The sequence below is a fragment of the Eumetopias jubatus genome, unplaced genomic scaffold (assembly GCF_037043125.1).
Source record: "Eumetopias jubatus isolate StellerSeaLion01/CBP00866 unplaced genomic scaffold, mEumJub1_p1.0 scaffold_10, whole genome shotgun sequence".
Lineage (NCBI taxonomy): Eukaryota > Metazoa > Chordata > Mammalia > Carnivora > Otariidae > Eumetopias > Eumetopias jubatus.
In genome coordinates, this window is record NW_028274816.1 from 33025558 (window position 1) to 33043895 (window position 18338).

Genomic DNA, 18338 nt, shown 5'->3' on the forward strand with positions numbered 1-18338 from the left:
ACACCCCCTCCCATTCAGGGCAGGGCCCCAGCAGCATGCAGACACAAGTGCCCGAGACCTCCTAGTCAGCCATGCTGATTCTGTGTTCAAATTCCCCTCAAATCTAACCACTCGTCTGGATCCTGAAGCCACTTCTCTATTTCAGGTCTTCATTTACCACCGAAGTTAGGGCAAAAATTGAATAGGACTCCCTGGGTTTAATTTCCCTTCTCCAATCTATCCCCCAAACTATAATCAGAAAAATCTTACTAAAATACAAATCAAAACATATAATCCTTCCAACTAAGGCCCCTCCACAAATCACTAATGGCCATATTAAAATCTGCAACTGGTCACACAGCACTGAAGAAAAACTCCAACTGAATTCAAAGCCATTTCTCATCTTCCTCCACCATGAGCCCTCACATTCCAGTCATGCTAGACAACTTGAAGCTCCCCAAAATGTATTCCGTTTTCACTTTTTGTCAAAGGTTACCTTGCTAAGTAGCTTTCTTGGAATGGCTCCTTCTTCCTGAAGGCCGGGCATAGATGCCCTTTCTGTGTTCTCCACGACAGCTACCTCATCATGGCGCTACAACACTATTGTAATAGTCAACTCGTCAGTTTACTACAAGCTTCTAAAGGCAAAACGTCTCATTTCTGTACCTGTACTACTGACGTGGAGGAAGGGGCTGAATAAATATTCATAAATCTCAGTCTCGAAAGGGTCCTCAGAATTAATTCTACTTCTTCCTCCATCCCTTCATCAAATGCCTGTTATCCTGTGTAACCACCCTGCTAAGTGAATGTCCAGCCTCTTGAACACCTGTGATGATGGAGAACTCGCTTATTAAACACAGACGTCAGCAAGGCCTCATTCTGGACATACACACAGAATTCACTAGAAGGAGCTCACAGCTCACAGTCTGTTGTCACCTCATCTGACAAGATCAAGCCCTTGCTGTGGCTGTGGCAGGAAGCTGGTGACATTGATTGTTGCCGGTTTCAGAAATACCTGGCAGAAAGAGCACTGGGGGGTAGGGGTGGGGGTGCCTGCTGGAAATGAGTCTGGGAATGATAAAGTTGGGGTCGTTTTCATATTGTTAACACAGCTAGGGTTTCCCAAACTCTTTTTGCCCTAGCTTGTGTCTTCAATGTTTAAGCTCCAGAATCACCACATTGTCAAAAAGGAAAGTCTAATGGGACCATTTTGCCCTAATTCCAGGAAAGTCTAAGAGAACAGAGAAAATATCATTAAAGTCAATTATTTTATTGAAGGAGATAAGTTATGCAAATGTTAACTGATTGTTGGCCAAGGGAAGAAACGTGTTGGAAGTCAGGTATATTGGCAGACAAGAGAGAGTACCTAAGATTCCACCCAAAAAATATTCAGCATCAGGGTTTCCATATTTCTCCATGGGTCACTTTCCATTCAAAGGATTCTGGAGACAAAATGAGGTAAGATTCTTTTGGTTATTAACCAAGAGTCTTTAGGTCTTCTCTCAGCCAAGGCATCCAGGAAAGTATACAGGCAAACCTCAGAGATACCACAGGTTTCATTCCAGACCACCAAGATAAAGCAAATATCACAACAAAGCAAGTCAAATCAATTTTTTGGTTTCTCAACACATATAAAAGTTATGCTTACACAATATTGTAGTCTATTAAGTGTATAATAGCATTATGTTAAAGAACAACATACATGCCTTAATTTAAAAATATTTTATTGCTAAAAAGTGCTAACCATATCATCTGAGCTTTCAGCAAGTCATAATCTTTTTGCCAGTGGAGGGTCTTGTCTCGATGTTGATGCAGCTTCTACATCAGCCCTTGGCTGCTTCACCATGCACTTTTAGGTTATAGAGATGGCTTCTTTCCTTTAAACCTCACAAACCAATGTCTCCAAGCTCCAAACTTTTCATCTGCAGCTTCCTCACCTCTTAACCCTCACAGAATTGAAGAGTTAGGACTTTGCTCTAGATTAAGCTTTGGCTTAAGGGGATGTTTGATCTTCCGTCCAGACCAATTTTCGAAACAAGGCTGTTTCGCTCTCTTAACATTTGTGTGTTCACTGGCACACACATTCAGCACTTTTAATTTCCTTCAAGAACTTTCCCTTTGCATTCACAACTTGGCTAACTGGTGCAAGAGGCCTGGCTCCAGCCTATCTCGGCTTTCAACATGCCTTTCTCACTGAGCTTAATCACTTCTAGCTTTTGACTTAGAGTGAGAGATGGGGGACTCTTCCTTTCACTTGAACACTGAGAGGCCACTGTAGGATTACTAACTGGCCTAATTTCAATATGTTGCCTCTCAGGGGACAGGAAGGCCCAAGGACAGGGAGAGACGAGGGAATGGCTGGTTGGTGAGCAGTCAGAATACACACATCGATTAAGTTCACTGTCTTATACAGGGATGCTTCGTGGCACCCCAAAATAATTATAACAGTAACATCACAGATTACCGTAAGAAATAGGATAGTAATTATAAAGTGTGAAATATTGTGAGAATTACCAAAATGTGATACAGAGACACGAGGTGAGAAATGATGTTGGAAAAATGGCACCAATAGACTTGCTCCACGCAGGGTTGCCACAAAACTTCAATTTGAAAAAAATGCATTATCTGCGAAGCTCAATAAAACGAAGCACAATAAAACGAGGTGTGCCTCTAATTTATTTTTCAGATTCCTCTGCAGGATTAAAAAGTCTTTTTCGCATCGCATTGCCATGCTCCCTGCTCTTGGTCCTCTTTTCCATGTACTGGAAAATAAAAGGAAGGGGGGAGAAAAGAGACAGCAGATTATATTACCATTTATATCAGCTGAGTTAAATATTTTAAAATATTTGCAAAATAGTTTTTGCTGATAAAATTCTTACTTGTCTTTTATTTCACTGAATCTGAAATTGCAAACACAGGACAGCACCTACATCCTAACAGGTGCACAAATATTTACTGAATTAATTTTCTCCCAAAATATGAATTCAGTAAATATTTAAGATAAGTGAGTCCTGTTCTGGTCTGCAGGAACTCACAATCTATTGAAGTCATCTAACCTCTGCTTGCACACTTCTAGCTAGGAGCAGCTAACTACCTGAGAGGTAGCCTGTTTAATTGTTGGACCCTTCTACTTGTTCCAAAGGTTTTTTTTTTAATGTTGAACCAGTAAGTGTTTCCCTGTAAATTCTCCTACTGCCCTCTATTTCTTCTTGCAAATATCTGATTACAGAAAATCCACTTACTACATCTTTTTTAGGCTGAACATTGCTGGTTTCTACAAAGGCTCATAGAACATGGCTTCTGCCTTCTAATAGTTACCTTTTATAAGGTGCTTTAATATCAATATCCCTTATAAAAAACATCACAACCAGAATTAAATGCAGTGTTCCACACAGTCTGACAGATGTGGGCTACAGAGGACCTACTAGTTCTTATGACCTAGACATTTTATTTCTATAAATATTATCAAGAGTAATTGGCTCTTAAGATGTCCATCGACAGATGAATGGATAAAGAAGATGTGGAATATATATACAATGGAATATTATGCAGCCATCAAAAGGAATGAGATCTTGCCATTTACAACGACATGGATGGAACTGGAGGGTGTTATGCTGAGTGAAATAAGTCAATCAGAGAAAGACATGTATCATATGACCTCACTGATATGAGGAATTCTTAATCTCAGGAAACAAACTGAGGGTTGCTGGAGTGGTGGGGGGTGGGAGGGATGGAGTGGCTGGGTGATAGACATTGGGGAGGGTATGTGCTATGGTGAGCGCTGTGAATTGTGCAAGATTGTTGAATCACAGATCTGTACCTCGGAAACAATGCAATATATGTTAAGAAAAAAAAAAAAAGAAGATAGCAGGAGGGGAAGAATGAAGGGGGGGAAATCGGAGGGGGAGACGAACCATGAGAGATGATGGACTCTGAAAAACAAACTGAGGGTTCTAGAGGGGAGGGGGGTGGGGGGATGGGTTAGCCTGGTGATGGGTATTAAAGAGGGCACATTCTGCGTGGAGCACTGGGTGTTATGCACAAACAATGAATCATGGAACACTACATCAAAAACTAATGATGTAGTGTATGGTGATTAACATAACAATTAAAAAATTTAAAGAAAAAAAAAGAGTAATTGGCTCTTGGCAACCATATTACCCTATTAGTTCACATGGAAACCTATATTCAGCTGAAACTCCCAGGATCTTTTCATTACGAATAGTCATCTAACCTGATTCTCTCCAAATCCTACATTTCTGTAGTCAGTTGGATCTAAATGCAGTTTTCACCTTGAAGGTTTTCAGGCTAGTATTTGGATCTGGCCAGTAGGTTCTAAGTAACAGGAAATACACAGCCTGGCACTTTGAAAAAGCACTTGTTTAAAGCAGAGAAACGTGAATATAAGTGTTTTTGTATGGATATATGTACAGGCTTATATACACTGATAGACATATTTTAAAGGTGATTGAAGGGTCCCTATGGAAAAAGGAAAAAAACTAAAAGTAAATTCAAGTTGAAAAAACGAAGTATAAGTGAACAAAATCTTTTAGGAGCCAGAGATATGGGAAAAGGCCGCAGAAATGAAAATCAATGATAGAGAGCTGAGTAGGGACTCGACTGGGTCCCCTGCCCCAGACCCCTGAGCCAGTGCTGGGAAGGTGCATGCTTACTGCATCTTCGGGTCCCATAAGCTCAAATAAGCGGAGCTAGGCTAGATCATATCTGAGAAGTTTTCTAGATCTAAAGTTTTGATTGAAGAGTTCTAACATAGCCTCTGGAATGATAGTTTTCAAACTTTTTTTTCTTCCTCATCAAAGGGCCACTTCAAATTACTGATGAAACACCCGGTCCCTTTAACCAAAATCATTCCTTTTATTTGTCACACATTAATTTTCCTCCTAAGATTGTCAGGGGGAAAGAGCATTTAATCACTTTAAAAACTATTTTAAAAAAAGGCACTGTTCTAGAACATGGAGGGATACCTACTCTGAGAAAAATATTTGGTATCTATCTTTAATCACATATACTGGACTTCCTCCAGCAATCAGGTTGGGAAGAGGGTTGTAAGGGTAAATCTTCAGAAGTTAATACTTTGTAGGCAGCCAAAATAATAAATTAAAGAGCAAATTAAAAATATAATCTATGTTAAAATGTATGTTAAGATATCCCCAAAGGGAGTCCAGACGGCCTTTGAATAAAAGAAGAAAAAAAAAAGAATGAACATGATGTTATTCACAAAACTTCAGTGAACAACACAACCAAACCAAACCGAATCAAAAAATTAAGAGGGACAAAACAGGATGCTGCAAAAGTAATATTAGTGATTATTTCGATAGAAAGAACAAAAGCAGCAACACAGCAGCAAATAGAGGCTAAGGGAACTGGCCAGACCCTTTTTCTAGTTGAAAGCATCAAGGAATGAAGTACTCAAATGGTACATGAAGGAGATGGTTAGAGGAGCATGTGAAAGGCAGGAAATGGTCAAGTAGAAAGCATTAAAGGCAGAGAGGAAATAAATGAGTGCAGGTTCAGAGGACTGAAGGAGGAAAGAACAGACAAAAACATCTATAAATCAGGTAATTTACTGACATAAAAACCACACAGAGGACTTAGAAAATAAGTCAAGGAGAAAATCCAGAATTTGTATGAAAACAGACTCAAAGTAAGGAAAATATCTACAACATTCTACCTAATAGTCACTAACAGCTCAGGACCACCTGGGAAGAAAATTTCGAATAAATATCTAATCACCAAACCAATGGCAAAATTACTGAACTGTAAGAAGAAAAAAAAATCTAAACTTAGGGAAGAAGTGATCTGACACAACTGAAAGCATGTAAGGAATAAACAGTTGTACTGAATAAAGTAGTGTGGGCTTCATTTTCCCATCATCTTATTAAAACGGGGACAAAGCCTTAGGTTCAGTTTTCATATAAACTAGCTTTACATGTAAATATGAAGAAAAACTCTTTGAAAATCAATTTAAAACATTTCCATATGTAGACATCTGTGCAAAGAAAATTATCACCCTGAACTGAGAACTCCAGAAAGTTCTTCAAAACAGTAAAGACACTGGAAAGAGGTTCTGGGAAGGGGAAAAAAAAAAGCTTCAGACTGAAAAATACAAAAGTTGAAGATAGATGCTAGACAGCTCAAATATAACTAATACCTTTCAATATGAAACTAATGGGAAAAAATTTCAAAAATATAGAAAAGGAAAGAAAACTGGATGGCAGGTATTTAGTTATAGATTTTTAAAGGTCTGGGACATAAAACAACTGATGTACAAAACGGAAATGGAGTTAAATTTAAAGATTTCAAAAGCAGTCTGGTATATGCCCAAGTCCAAGTCATGGCCTAAAACCGGGTTCAGGAAATGAGTCTTTCCGGCCAAGTCAAACTCGATCCGCGTGGCTCGCACATGCCATGGTTATGAAGAAATTCACAATTTTAAACCTATGAGGAGCCCAAGCCTAGCTCCTGCCACGTTCTATGAGGAAGCGGAGGCCCACAAAGTGTTAGTTACCTGCTATGGCTAATAGCTGACTGACCAGTCTTTCTACTAAACAAACTCAGTTTCCCAGCCCTTACAATTCATCCAGAGGAGTTACGATGATTATAATAAGGAAGTCGTTTTCATTTATGTGCATGCAAAAAAAAAAAAAAAACACCCCAGCAATGTCCTTTCATTTCTCCTCTCGGTTTTACGGGAGGACATACATATAAAGTGTCAATTCTCTCTGTTATACTAAAATTTGGAATAAAAATTAGTAATCGTATTCTAAATACTGCTCAGAAATGTTCTATTCTACTGTTCAACCACTTTCATCCTCTAACACTTTTCTTACCTCATTCTTCAAGCATTTTCTCATCTCCCGATCGAGATCATTGCAATGACCAAAAAATTTCAGAATGCTGTGCTAAAAGGAAGAAGAGGGGTAAAATATTTCATCCCATAATATGCTAAGGTCTCTGGCACATAGAATTTAAATACTTATTCCTAGAGAAATGGGTTTAATGTGTCACCACCCTGTTAATAAGCAAACAGTTAAATCACAGGTATAAAATATACAAATAAACGGACTTCTCCTGGCCTTCCTAAAAGGAGGGATAAACGCTGTATAGGTAGAAATGAAAACTAGAAAGACTTTTCCTTGATAAAAGGGAAGCCTATTAACCTGCCCAAACCTCACGACGACAGAGTGTAAACAATTCTGTTTTCTAATAGGCCTTTCTTTACGGGCATGTGAAAATCACAGCACAGCCACCTCCACCACAGGGAGCGATACCAAGTGTAGTGTGGCCATATTAAAAGGACCACTGACTTCTTCACTAGCAACCATTCTGTCCCATTGAAGAATTTCCTGATAAATGCTGGGGGCCAACACTAATTTTCTCATTTGCCTCCATCCAAAATGTCATCAAAATACATCAGAAACATGTAACACTACTATTAAATGGCCTATATGGGCCGCATAAGTAAGCCACTAATCCACGATGTAAGAAAACCTCTATCTAAAGTACAAAGTCTGTTTTCTTTGTGAAGCAAAAATAAAAATCTCGTGGTTTCCAGGCCTATGACGATTTTCATGGCAAAAAGTATGAATGCTCTGAAGCAGATTAAGATGAAGACTGAAGTCAAGAACACAAATTTTAGTCGGGCTCTAATTAGTGCATTTGCATATCACGATTTTTAAGGAAAGGGTAGGACAGCCTGGTGATGTCCTCTAATGACATGCCATAAGTGCTGAACTTGTTATAATAAGCACCTTTTCCTCTTCTTCCTAATTAAGGCTTTCATGGAAACCAGACAACACGTAATTAATAAACTGTGCCTCATGCTGGTCTGTCCTTTCCCTGCTTCACAGCCACTGCAAATGTCCTTTTCTGGTCCACAGTGGGGACCAGAATGGGTCATTTTTTCTGGCAAGCATTTAAGGTAAACTAAGATCTCCTACTGGTCACCTAAGGACCTTTTCAGAATAAGTATCTCTTGTGTATTTTTCCTAAACTATTTCCTTGACAACAAATGAACAGGAACCATGCATTTTCACACACCTTCTGGTGAAGCAGAACTAACGGAAAGGATTAGACTTTCAGAACATAAGGCAATATTTCATAGTTTGGTTTACACTGACTCATATCATCCCATAGACATACATCTTATTTTTAAATCCAAGACAGAAGCTTTTTTTTTTTTTTTTTTGCTTTTCCAACATTTAAACCTGAAGAAGAATTATACTCTTGTGACATTACATGAAAAACAAAACCAAAGTGCTCCATTGGAATTGGTTTATGAAATGCCCAGGGTCTACAATTCTCTTATATACACATGGCATAAACCTCTAGTGTGCGATGTCTATTTCTAGAGTATCAAACCAACCGAGAAATTGATTGAATAAATGAATCAATCGATTGATACCTTGAAGACAATGTCCCAAGTACTAGGGATACAGCAGTGAGGAAGGTGGACCTGGGCCTTACTCTCAGTACATGGTCAGAGGGAAGAGCCAGCTAACAAAGTGATTGCTATAAAGCAGTAGTTTTCCAAGTGTAGTCCAGGGACACCCACGAGTTCCCAAAACCTTTCCAGAGCATGTACACGATAAAAACTATTTCCCTGAAAATCAAAGATCTTGTTTTGTTCATTTTCATTCTCTCACAAGGCTACCATAGAATTTTCCAGAGGCTGCACAAAGAGCAATATCACCCAAGACTGAACATGAGGCAGATAGGAGGATCTGGCTATGTCCTATTAAGCCAGGCATTAAAGAGAACTGCAAAACTGCAAAAGCAATGTCATTCTTTTCACCCTCTTGTTTTGGAAAATAAGATCTTTTTTATGAAAAATCACTATGTTAACATGTATTGGATTTATTACTGTATTTTTATGTAAATTAGTATTTTTTTAATTTCTCAGTTTTAATTTCTAATTCAATAAATATTGGTAGCTATAGCCCACATACACAAAAGTTATGTGGGGTCCTCAGTAATTTTTAAGAGCATAAAGGAGTCATGAGACCAAAAAGTGTGAGAACTAAAAGTAGCAACTGTATTATGTGTGGAGTACAGAGCGACTACACCAAGAGAATGTAGGCCAGGAAAGGAGAAAAGGAAAAGGAAATAACAAATGATGCTGAATAAAACCTGGAGGATGGTGAAACCTGGTCTAGCACACAGGAAGTGGAGACGGTGAGGAGGGCTCTAAGACGAGCAAGGAGAAAGCAAGCACAAAGGCTTAGAAGAGGGAAGTGTGTTCCGGCACAACTGCACACAGGAGCAAGCGGAAGACGGGCAGGAGGGTGGTGAGGCGCAAGGGTAAGTAGGAGACGGGTTCATGAAGGCCCTGAAACAACACAGAGTAAGAAATTTAGATCTGATAACCGCAGGCAAAGAGAGCCATTAGAGGGGAACAATGATTCAACTTACGTTTGAATGATCACTCCAGTGCAAGTGAACGGGGACAGAGAAGAGGACAAAACGGTCAAGGGACCAGGGTGGCCCCACTAAGATAACACTGGACTTGACTGGTGTTAAGAACAGACACATAAATCAGTGGAATAGACTAGAGAGCCCAGAAGTAGACCCAGCCACGTATGGTCAAGATAATTCAGTAGGGAAAGGATGGTCTCTGCAACAAATGGTCCTGGAACAACAATATCCACAGAGAAAGAAACACTGGCCCATACCTCACACAATACACAAAAATTAACCTGAAATGAATCAGAGCCCTAGATGTAAAAGCTAAAACTCTACAACTTCCAGAAGAAAAAAAACAGGAGAAAAATCTTTGTGACCGGGAAACATACAAAAATACTTGGAAAGAAAAAAAAAAAAAAACACAACAACAACAAAACCTCCCACAAACAATAAGAGAAAAAAACCTGGTAGTTAGACCTCAGCAAACTTAGAAACTGCTCTTTGAAACACAACCTTAAGAAAATGAAAAAGGATGCTACAGGCTAGGAGAACATATTCACAATACACTCATCAAAGGACTTGTGTGTCGAATGAAAAAAAAAGAATTCTTAAAATTAAATAAAGCAAACAACCCAATTTTAAAACATGGGCAAAAGAAAAATTAATAATAAATAGATAACATTTAAATTAAAAAAATAAAATAAAATATGGGCAAAAGACTTTATATGAGTGGCCAATAAGCACATGAAATGATGCTCAAAAACCAGCCACCAGGGAAATAAATCTAAAACCAAATGAGACACTAGTGCATACCCATAAAATGATTAACATTAAAAAGACAGTATCAATTCTTGATCTAGACATATGCTGAAAAGAGTCTGCCTAAGGTATATTGTCAAACAACATTCTTTGAACCAACAAAAATATCTAACTTCACAGGTCACAGGTATTACTTACTACCTTACCATTAGTTTTTAAATTTTACTCATTTAAATGGTATTTACTATTATTATAATTTGATATATCTACCGTTTATGAGTATCATGAGAAAAATAACACATCATGCAAAGTTAAAGAAATACAGAAATGCTCTTATAACTGTTTCACGTGTCAAGTATATGGAAAAAGCTAAATATTTGACATCTGTAAAAATATCAGCTTAATTTAATGATTTCCAAAAATTGGCTTCCTATTTTGGTCTAAACCATGGAATTTTACTTTCATTCCACTAACAAGTAAGCAAACCTGACAAATTAGATCATAATTTAAATCTAGCTAACATCTATTATAAAAAATGTTTCAATCTCCTTTAAACACAGAATAGTAGACATCAAGGAAAATCTTAGAAAAATCTTAAAATAATTCCATTATGATCAGAAGAGTCAGAATTTAACATAAGTGTTCTAGTGCCCTGTAATTTAAAAAAGGAAAGTATTTTATTGTAAGAACGTGGATTCTAACTATTACATATCATTTCAGAAGTTCCCTAACAAACTACCACGCTTGATTTTTACTAATCATGAAAGGAGATGGTGTCTGAAAAATCACAAGCCATCAGTTACTAATCTTTAGTAAGCCAAGCTCCACTGTATTATCATTCCTTCCCATTAGTGGAGGTAACATTTTACATCAGTGTGTTGTACCTAAGTTTCATTTTTGCTTTATGGTCATTTTTCTGAACTCTTACATTTTTGTGACATTCCTTAAGCAAGTTAATCAAGACGTTGCATTCTTCAGTGTGCAAGTGTGGAGATAAGTCAGGATGCATCTTTAGGAGGTGACGGAGCACAGCAGAGCAACCTGTGGATACAAGAGTGTCTTGAATATGTGTGACTGTATTTGTTAATGCGACCTAAAACTATTTCAGTACAAACGTGCAGTGAGCTTTATCAGAAAAGAATGTTGACCTTAGGCAAATTATTAAACCTGAGTCTCAGCTTCCTTATCCAGCAATTTAACAGATTCAACAAGTCATCAGGTGCTGTCTGGAGAACGTGCAGGTTCAGAAAAAAGCAGAATTCCTCAAGAGACCAATCCTGGAAATAAGTGCTCCAAAAGAAACAGCTAGCCTATATTAATAAGCCTGATTTCAATTATTTTCCCCACATTCCTGAAATTGACTACAATTCATTTTGTCCAGTTGAAATTCTATAAAATAAGAGAATTGGTTTATTAATCCTTTTAAAATGTATATTCCTCTGAGAGGGTTAAAGCCTCGTTAGCCAGTCTCACTTTAGTGTCAATTCATATGGACTGCTTTCTTATTCCTAACATCTGGCTGAGAAAATCCCACTAAACAATGAAGAGAAACAAAAAGCAGATGGGAAAAAAGTTTCTCAATTTAGCAGATATATCCATAAAATGTAATTATTACAATGAAAGGAAGAAGCTGAAATCTCAGAACTTAAATTTAATTGGTTCTTTCACAAAGTAGAAAATTAGCAGCCAACGTCAAAGGAAAAGCATTATTTTGAAGTGTTTGCCAGAGTTATGAAGCACTATTTACCTATTCCTTTTTTTTAACCTATTCTTTTTGACTTGGAAAACATTACCAAAAAGAAAAAAGAACCAATTAATGTTTTAATCTTTTACAAGTTTCAAGAAAGAAAACCTAGAAGAAAATAATGACCTTAGTTGGGCAAAGAGTTCTTAGATAGGTCAAAAGCACAATTCACAAAAGAAAAAATTGGTAAAATCTTATCAAACTTAAAAAACTTTCTCACTTCAAAATACACCATTAAGAAAATGAAAAGACAGAGGGATGAAAAGTACAACATAGGGAATGTCACCAATAATATTGTAATATATTTACCATGGTGAGCATTTCATAATGCATATAATAAAAAAAAGAAAAGAAAAAGACAAGCCACACTTTGGGTGATAATGACATGTTAATGCAGGCTCATCAGCTGTAAAAACATACGACTCTGGTGGGGGATGTTAATGGTGGGAAGGCTGTGCATGTGTAGTGCAGGGCGCAAATGGGATCTCTGTACTTTCTGTTCAATTGTGCTGTGAACCTAAACAAGCTACAGACTAGGAGAAAATATTTGCAAATCATATATGAAAAAGGATTTGTTATCTAAAATATATAAGCAATGCTTACAAACAATCCAGCATTTAAAATGAACCCCAAAAATGGGAACAAATACTTCATTAAAGATGACTGAGGAATGGTTAATTAAGCACATGAAAAAATGCTGAACACCATTAGTCACAGGGAAATGCAAACTAAAACCACAATGAGATGGTAACTACACATCTGCCCAAATAGCTATAATCAAAAAGTCAGACAATAACAAGCATTAGTTAGGATGCAGAGAAAACAGACCTCATGCATTGCTAGTGGAAAGGTAAAATAGTACACAGTTAGGAAAACAATTTGTCGGTGTCTTAAGGAGTTACACACAAACTTACCAAAGGACCCGGACCAGAAACCGCACTCCTAAGAATCTACCCAAAAGAAATGAAAATACATATGTACACAAAGACATGTATGTGAATGTTCACAGCATTATTCATTATAGCCAATACTGGAAACAATCCAAATATCCAATAACCTGGTAACTGGACACACAAATGTGGTATATCTAGACAATGGAATACTATTTGGCAATGAAAAGGAACGCACTGATACAGACACCAACATGGATGAACCACCTCAAAAGCACCAAGCTAAATGAAAGAAACCAGATTCAAAAGACTGTATAATTCAATTTATGTGCAATGTCTAGAAAAGGCAAAATTGTAGAGAAAAAAAGCTGATGGATTGCCTGGGCCTGAAAGTCAGAGTGAGGATTATTTGCCATTGGGCACAAAGGAATATTTTTACGTGATAAAAATGTTTTAAAATAGGATTGAGGTAGTGGATACACAACTGCAGTTCACTAAAATCACTGAACTCACTTACAATTGGATGAATTTTATATGTAAATTGTACCTTAATAGAGCTAATACCAAAAAGTTCAAGAAATTCAAACTATCTACCTTCCACTCACAAGTATAATCCTTAAAAATATCTAAACAAATAATTCCAGAGAATTATAGTATTCCTACTATTGCAGAACTCAATTTATAAAAATATCAGTAGATCATTGTTCCACTGAGTGACTTCAATTAAGTGCGTGCACACACATGCACACACATAGCATGCAACAGCTGAAGATCTCATATCAGGCCATTATGGACAGGTAAGTGTTTGAAATGGAAACTGGAAATGCAGCCAAGTTCAAGTTTGGTTTGCCTGCGACTGACTACAAAGTCTTTTTAATGACATAATCTTTTTGCCTCAGAAAGACAAGATCTCATATAGTCTAGCAGTTTAAATCATCTAATATTATACCAATATTATGCATCTACACCTATTAGTTATCTGGTTATCTGATTTCAGCCTCACTTTCTTCTGAAGGAAGATGTATACTGTCTTAGCCACCTAGAAAATGTCTTTTTATTTTGTAAATATATTTGACAAAAAATTTTTACATATTTCTATCAACCAGCCCTCAGATGCATGCTTTCACAGTTCGGAAACAAGCTCACAATGTACTGAAATGACCTCATTAATTGACAAATTAAATACTTTAGAAGACACTTTGGCTGCTGAGATAAATACATGCATGTTGTATACAAGTATAAATGCATACATATCACAATGTATATTTTTCCTCCCTTTATTACAAAAGTTTATGCCATTGTAGGCCCAGCCAGGGTGCCAGTAAGACATCTTCCCTTCTACTTACTTATCCTACGTAACTATATCCAAGAAGAAAATGGTTTCATACGGTTTCCCTTTCCTAGTCTTCTTGGTAAAAAGCTAAGCTACTACTTAACTTACAGTTCTAAACACTGACCAAATCCCTTACCTAACGAATTCCTTGCTTTACCAGTCATTCCCCTCTTTCCTCCACCCTATCTTTTTCGTGAGATACCCTCTTTTTCTTCTTTCCCTCGATCCACCCTGTACCCACACTTCCTTCCAGCACCTGGTGTCATCTGGCTTCATGTAACCACTGGTGCACACGCAGGTGTACTGCCAGACTGCTGGGTGTAATCCACAAAGCACAGCTATAAAACAATGACATTGTTCTTAGAACACGCTGATGTGAGTGCTGGTATCTTCCAGCAGTCATCAGAATTATTGTAACTCAAAGTAACTTATGAACTGAAGAAAACTAAATGTATATTCCATATTCTTTTAAGATTCCTTCAAAGCCATATCTATACTATTAGTGTAGAAAGTAATTTGTTGAAACATTTACCACGTGCTAGGCACAAGTATTAGAATCCTTCCAATGACTATAGCAAGTAGGTACCTTTATAAATTCAGTGGAACCATAAGAAATTGCCTTTTTGTAGTTCAAATATGCATTACTCACATTTTCATAGTAAAACTAAGCCCCAGGTCACATAGTAAGTGGCAGAGTTACTACCCAATGCAATCTCTCACCAGGACAGATCATTCCCATGTTCAAAACAGGAAAGACATGCCTTCCCAGCAGTTTGTGGAAGAAATAAATACAGAGAGTAAAAGCTATTTCCCAAAGAGCCTCTGGTTGGCTACAAGTTCAACAGACACTAATTCTTGGCCTAGCTTCCAAAGAAGTCAATGTAGTATTATCCCATATAATTAGAAATAGTCTATCTCCCTCAAGAAAAAGAACAGTACTGTTTTTGTCCTGATCAATCAAGTCCAAAATAATTGACAATGTAAAAATCTGGGGAGAGTGCTCAGGATGAAGATGGCTTTGACTCTAGGTTTAAACAGGAAGCCATTAATGAAACTGGGAATATTTACCAATTTAGGGAAGCTCACATCAGAGGAGATAGATAAAAGAAACAACATGGATTGGCAATCAAAAGTTGTGGACTTATCTGTCCATAAGTTCTAACACTCTGGTTACTTAATCTGACACCTAAGTCTCTTCCGTAAATTGGAATTAGCTCTTGACCTGTACCTCTGGGTGGTCATAAGGTTTAAAATAACATATGTGGAAGCATCTGAAATAGTGAGCAGTAAGTGTGATATATGTAACATATTATTTGTATATCTGAAATACTCTGTCACAGGATGGGAAAGGCTGAACTGAATTTACAGTGGTGTTACCAAAGCACTTCCCAGAACAGGATTGGAAACCAAAGGGTGGATGTTAACAAAGGCAGATGTCCTCTTCCTGGCCTGTTCAACAATGAAACAGGCTGCTATGTGAAGTTCTCAGTTATCCGTCCTCATGTACCCCAAGGAGACTGGCTACATCAATTATGGACGCCACAGCTCATTCTTGCATTGCATTCTTAAGTTTGTTCTCAAATCTAAGTTCACAATTAAATGATTTTAACCTATTTCCAAAAATAAAATTCACAGTCAATGAATAAAAAACTTGTCACCACTAAAAATACACGAAACAATTTCAAAAGGGTAGTGCCAAAATCATTAACATCAGCCGCACTGCCGAACAAAGATGAAGGGAACATTCATTTGTGATAAGACTTCATGCATGGGTGTTTGTACTAAGAAAGAGGAATAAATTCCATTCAAGCTGTTATCATTTAAACACAAAACTTCAGTCCCACCTTTACTTTGGCATTTAGAAAACACCAGAAGGGTTAACTTGTCACAGTTACAATGCTTCCCTCCCCACCTCAACTCCCCCACTGCCTTAAGCACAACAGCCACTGAAACTCTTAAAAATGTTCAGCTGTGACAAGCTGATGTTTCAATAACTGGGGGACAGGCCCCTGCAAAGCAATTTTAACTTTTACTTGGGAGTAAGCTGGGAGGATAGAAGCAGTATGGTACTCTCAATAAAAATGTAAAAATTATAGGCTTATTTTAGTCACTCCACCTTAGTCGACCAAGACTGAGGTAAAATTTTCCTAATGAGTATTCCATGATAGACAGGTTTCAACCACCAGGTGGCACAATTTTAGAAAATAAACCAAGAGTAACCAATGCATTAACTCTAGTAAAGAAAAGTAACCATTCTAAATAACATTTCAGCAAATATATTGTCACAAGGAGGAAACCCCTTATTTTAATGCCACTTGGGTTTCCTTTCAAAAGATTCTGCTGTTCGGTGGCTGCACCAGAAAGACATTTATACTACAGCGTCATTTTAAAACGTCATTTTAAAACAAACAACGTCATTTTAAAACAAACAAAAAACAAGTCCAGAAAAGTCTCTTGGGCAAAGTTTGAGGAAGCTGTTCTCTAGGAAGAACTGTAAACTTAATGCTTTCTAAAACATATCTTTTCTAAAGTGTACTTTTCAGAAAGCACTGGAATGAGTTAAATTAATATTTCTGCAACTATTTCAAGCTATGCAACATATTCAGCAAAGGTAACAGACATAGCAGGGTATATTACCTACCCTACCCTTTTCTTTGCAGTTGCAAAGTAACCAAATCTAAACATATGCTATTGAGTGACTAGTGCTCCCAAATACAGACCATGCCCCACTGTTACTGAGAGCAACCCCTAGGCTGCCTGGGCAAAAGGACTATAGGGCTCTTAAGTTCCACTACACAGTTTTTAAGGAATGGGCCAAGCTGTAGCTTTTCCTGAACAAACATGTATCAGCGCTCAGTAGATGCTGGGCATTCTGCCAAATCACCTGAATTTCAGAGGAAAAAAATCAGTCCATATACCCCAAAGAACCTACAGGCTAGGGAGGGAATATTCTTGTAAATGCGCATAGTAAATATCCAATAAATGTTTACCAAATATTGAATTTAGGATTATAGATCTGAGAATTGGTTCACACCTCAACAGTTTAAAAAAAAAAAAAAGACGAAAATAAGGCTCATCTGAAATAAACTAAACAAGTGCAGAAATCTGTATGTATAGGAAAGGAGATACAGGGGGCATCACAACACAAGTTTGCCAGTGCAAACTTCTTTATGCACTTAAAATTTAAAATGAAGGTTTCCAGAACTCGGATTTACTTGACTCTTCATAAAGCACCTATTGTGAACCTACAAGCACGGCAATTTTTAAACCCAGTAAAAGGGATCTGAATGTGTCCTTTCCTTGAAAAGTGTACTGACGAGGATCTCACTGGATTCCCACTTCGCAAGATGGACTGGTGGCAACTTTCACTGCAGCTGAGATGTGCCCTAACAAGGCCCCCACCTTCTACCTGCAGATCCTAAACTCCAATAATAATCATACAATTCATTGAGTGCTCACCGTGTCAAACACTGTGAAGGGCTTCCCTTCTCACCATCGAGGCCCTGGGTTATACTCATTTTACAGGCGTGGAAGCCTAGGCTCAAGGACGGGAGGAGCCCGCCCCAGATCACTAGGCTCGCGAGTGGCGGGACAGACTGCCGCAGAGAGTGAAAGGTCTAGCCCAAGGCATGCTCTAAAGTACCAGCGCATCCTCAGCAAGTGCCTGTGGGCGGAGAGCCCGGGACAGACCTCCAGCCCCCCGCGCGGTGGACTACTCTGTGGGCTGCCTGCGAGCTGAGAGCCAAGGCCACCCTGAAGACCAGCGGCCGGACCTTCCAGGTCCCAACCTCCGAGAGCGGCAGGGGGGTGGGGGGACCGGACACTGCGGGGCGCGCGCGAGCAGGGGTCGAGAGGAGGGGCAGGTGGGTGTCCCACGGCCTCCCCAGACACCGCGGGCAGGAAGAGAGCGTTCCTCGGAACGGCCCGGACTGCCGAGACTCACCCGACTCGCGGCCACACCAGGAGGGCTGAAGCGACAGTCACCAGCGAAGACTCCCCATTCAAAGACCGGCAGTCAAGACGCCGGAGCTGGGCCAGCTCCCGGTGGCGAAGGTTCCCACGCCCTCCACAGCTGACCCCGCACGCAGCGCTAGCCCAGCCCCCGCAGCTCCTGGCCTCTGAGGCGCATGCGCCACCCGGCCTGGACTAGCCCATTTCCGGACGCTGTCGGGGAGGGAGAGCGAGTGCAGGGAGGCCGGGCGGAGCCTAA

At 38.7% G+C, this 18338-nt stretch overlaps 1 protein-coding gene across 2 annotated transcripts; it reads right to left on the reverse strand.

Annotated features, from left to right (window-relative positions):
- Positions 1 to 1233: 1233 nt before the first annotated feature.
- On the reverse strand, positions 1234 to 18221 carry CMC2 (C-X9-C motif containing 2). 2 transcript variants are annotated; one of them, XM_028094972.2, is made up of 5 exons: positions 18072 to 18221; positions 12820 to 12855; positions 11090 to 11202; positions 6831 to 6902; positions 1234 to 2741 (listed from the first exon to the last, which is right to left on the reverse strand). In XM_028094972.2, the coding sequence occupies exons 3-5, from the start codon at positions 11168 to 11170 to the stop codon at positions 2655 to 2657; spliced, it is 240 nt and encodes a 79-aa protein (XP_027950773.1). In that variant the 5' UTR covers positions 11171 to 11202; positions 12820 to 12855; positions 18072 to 18221; the 3' UTR covers positions 1234 to 2654. The 2 variants fall into 2 exon arrangements, with proteins under 2 accessions (XP_027950773.1, XP_027950764.1); XM_028094963.2 differs by lacking the exon at positions 12820 to 12855.
- Positions 18222 to 18338: the final 117 nt, after the last annotated feature.

What these genes read in the sequence shown, in the direction of transcription:
- CMC2 (XM_028094963.2), bottom strand. Translation starts at nt 11,170, where the DNA reads ATGCATCCTGACTTATCTCCACACTTGCACACTGAAGAATGCAACGTC. An exon ending in TTAAGGAATGTCACAAAAAT is followed by an intron (nt 6,903 to 11,089) that starts GTAAGAGTTCAG and finishes TCTTCCTTTTAG; the next exon opens with CACAGCATTCTGAAATTTTT. An exon ending in GAAAATGCTTGAAGAATGAG is followed by an intron (nt 2,742 to 6,830) that starts GTAAGAAAAGTG and finishes TTTATTTTCCAG; the next exon opens with TACATGGAAAAGAGGACCAA.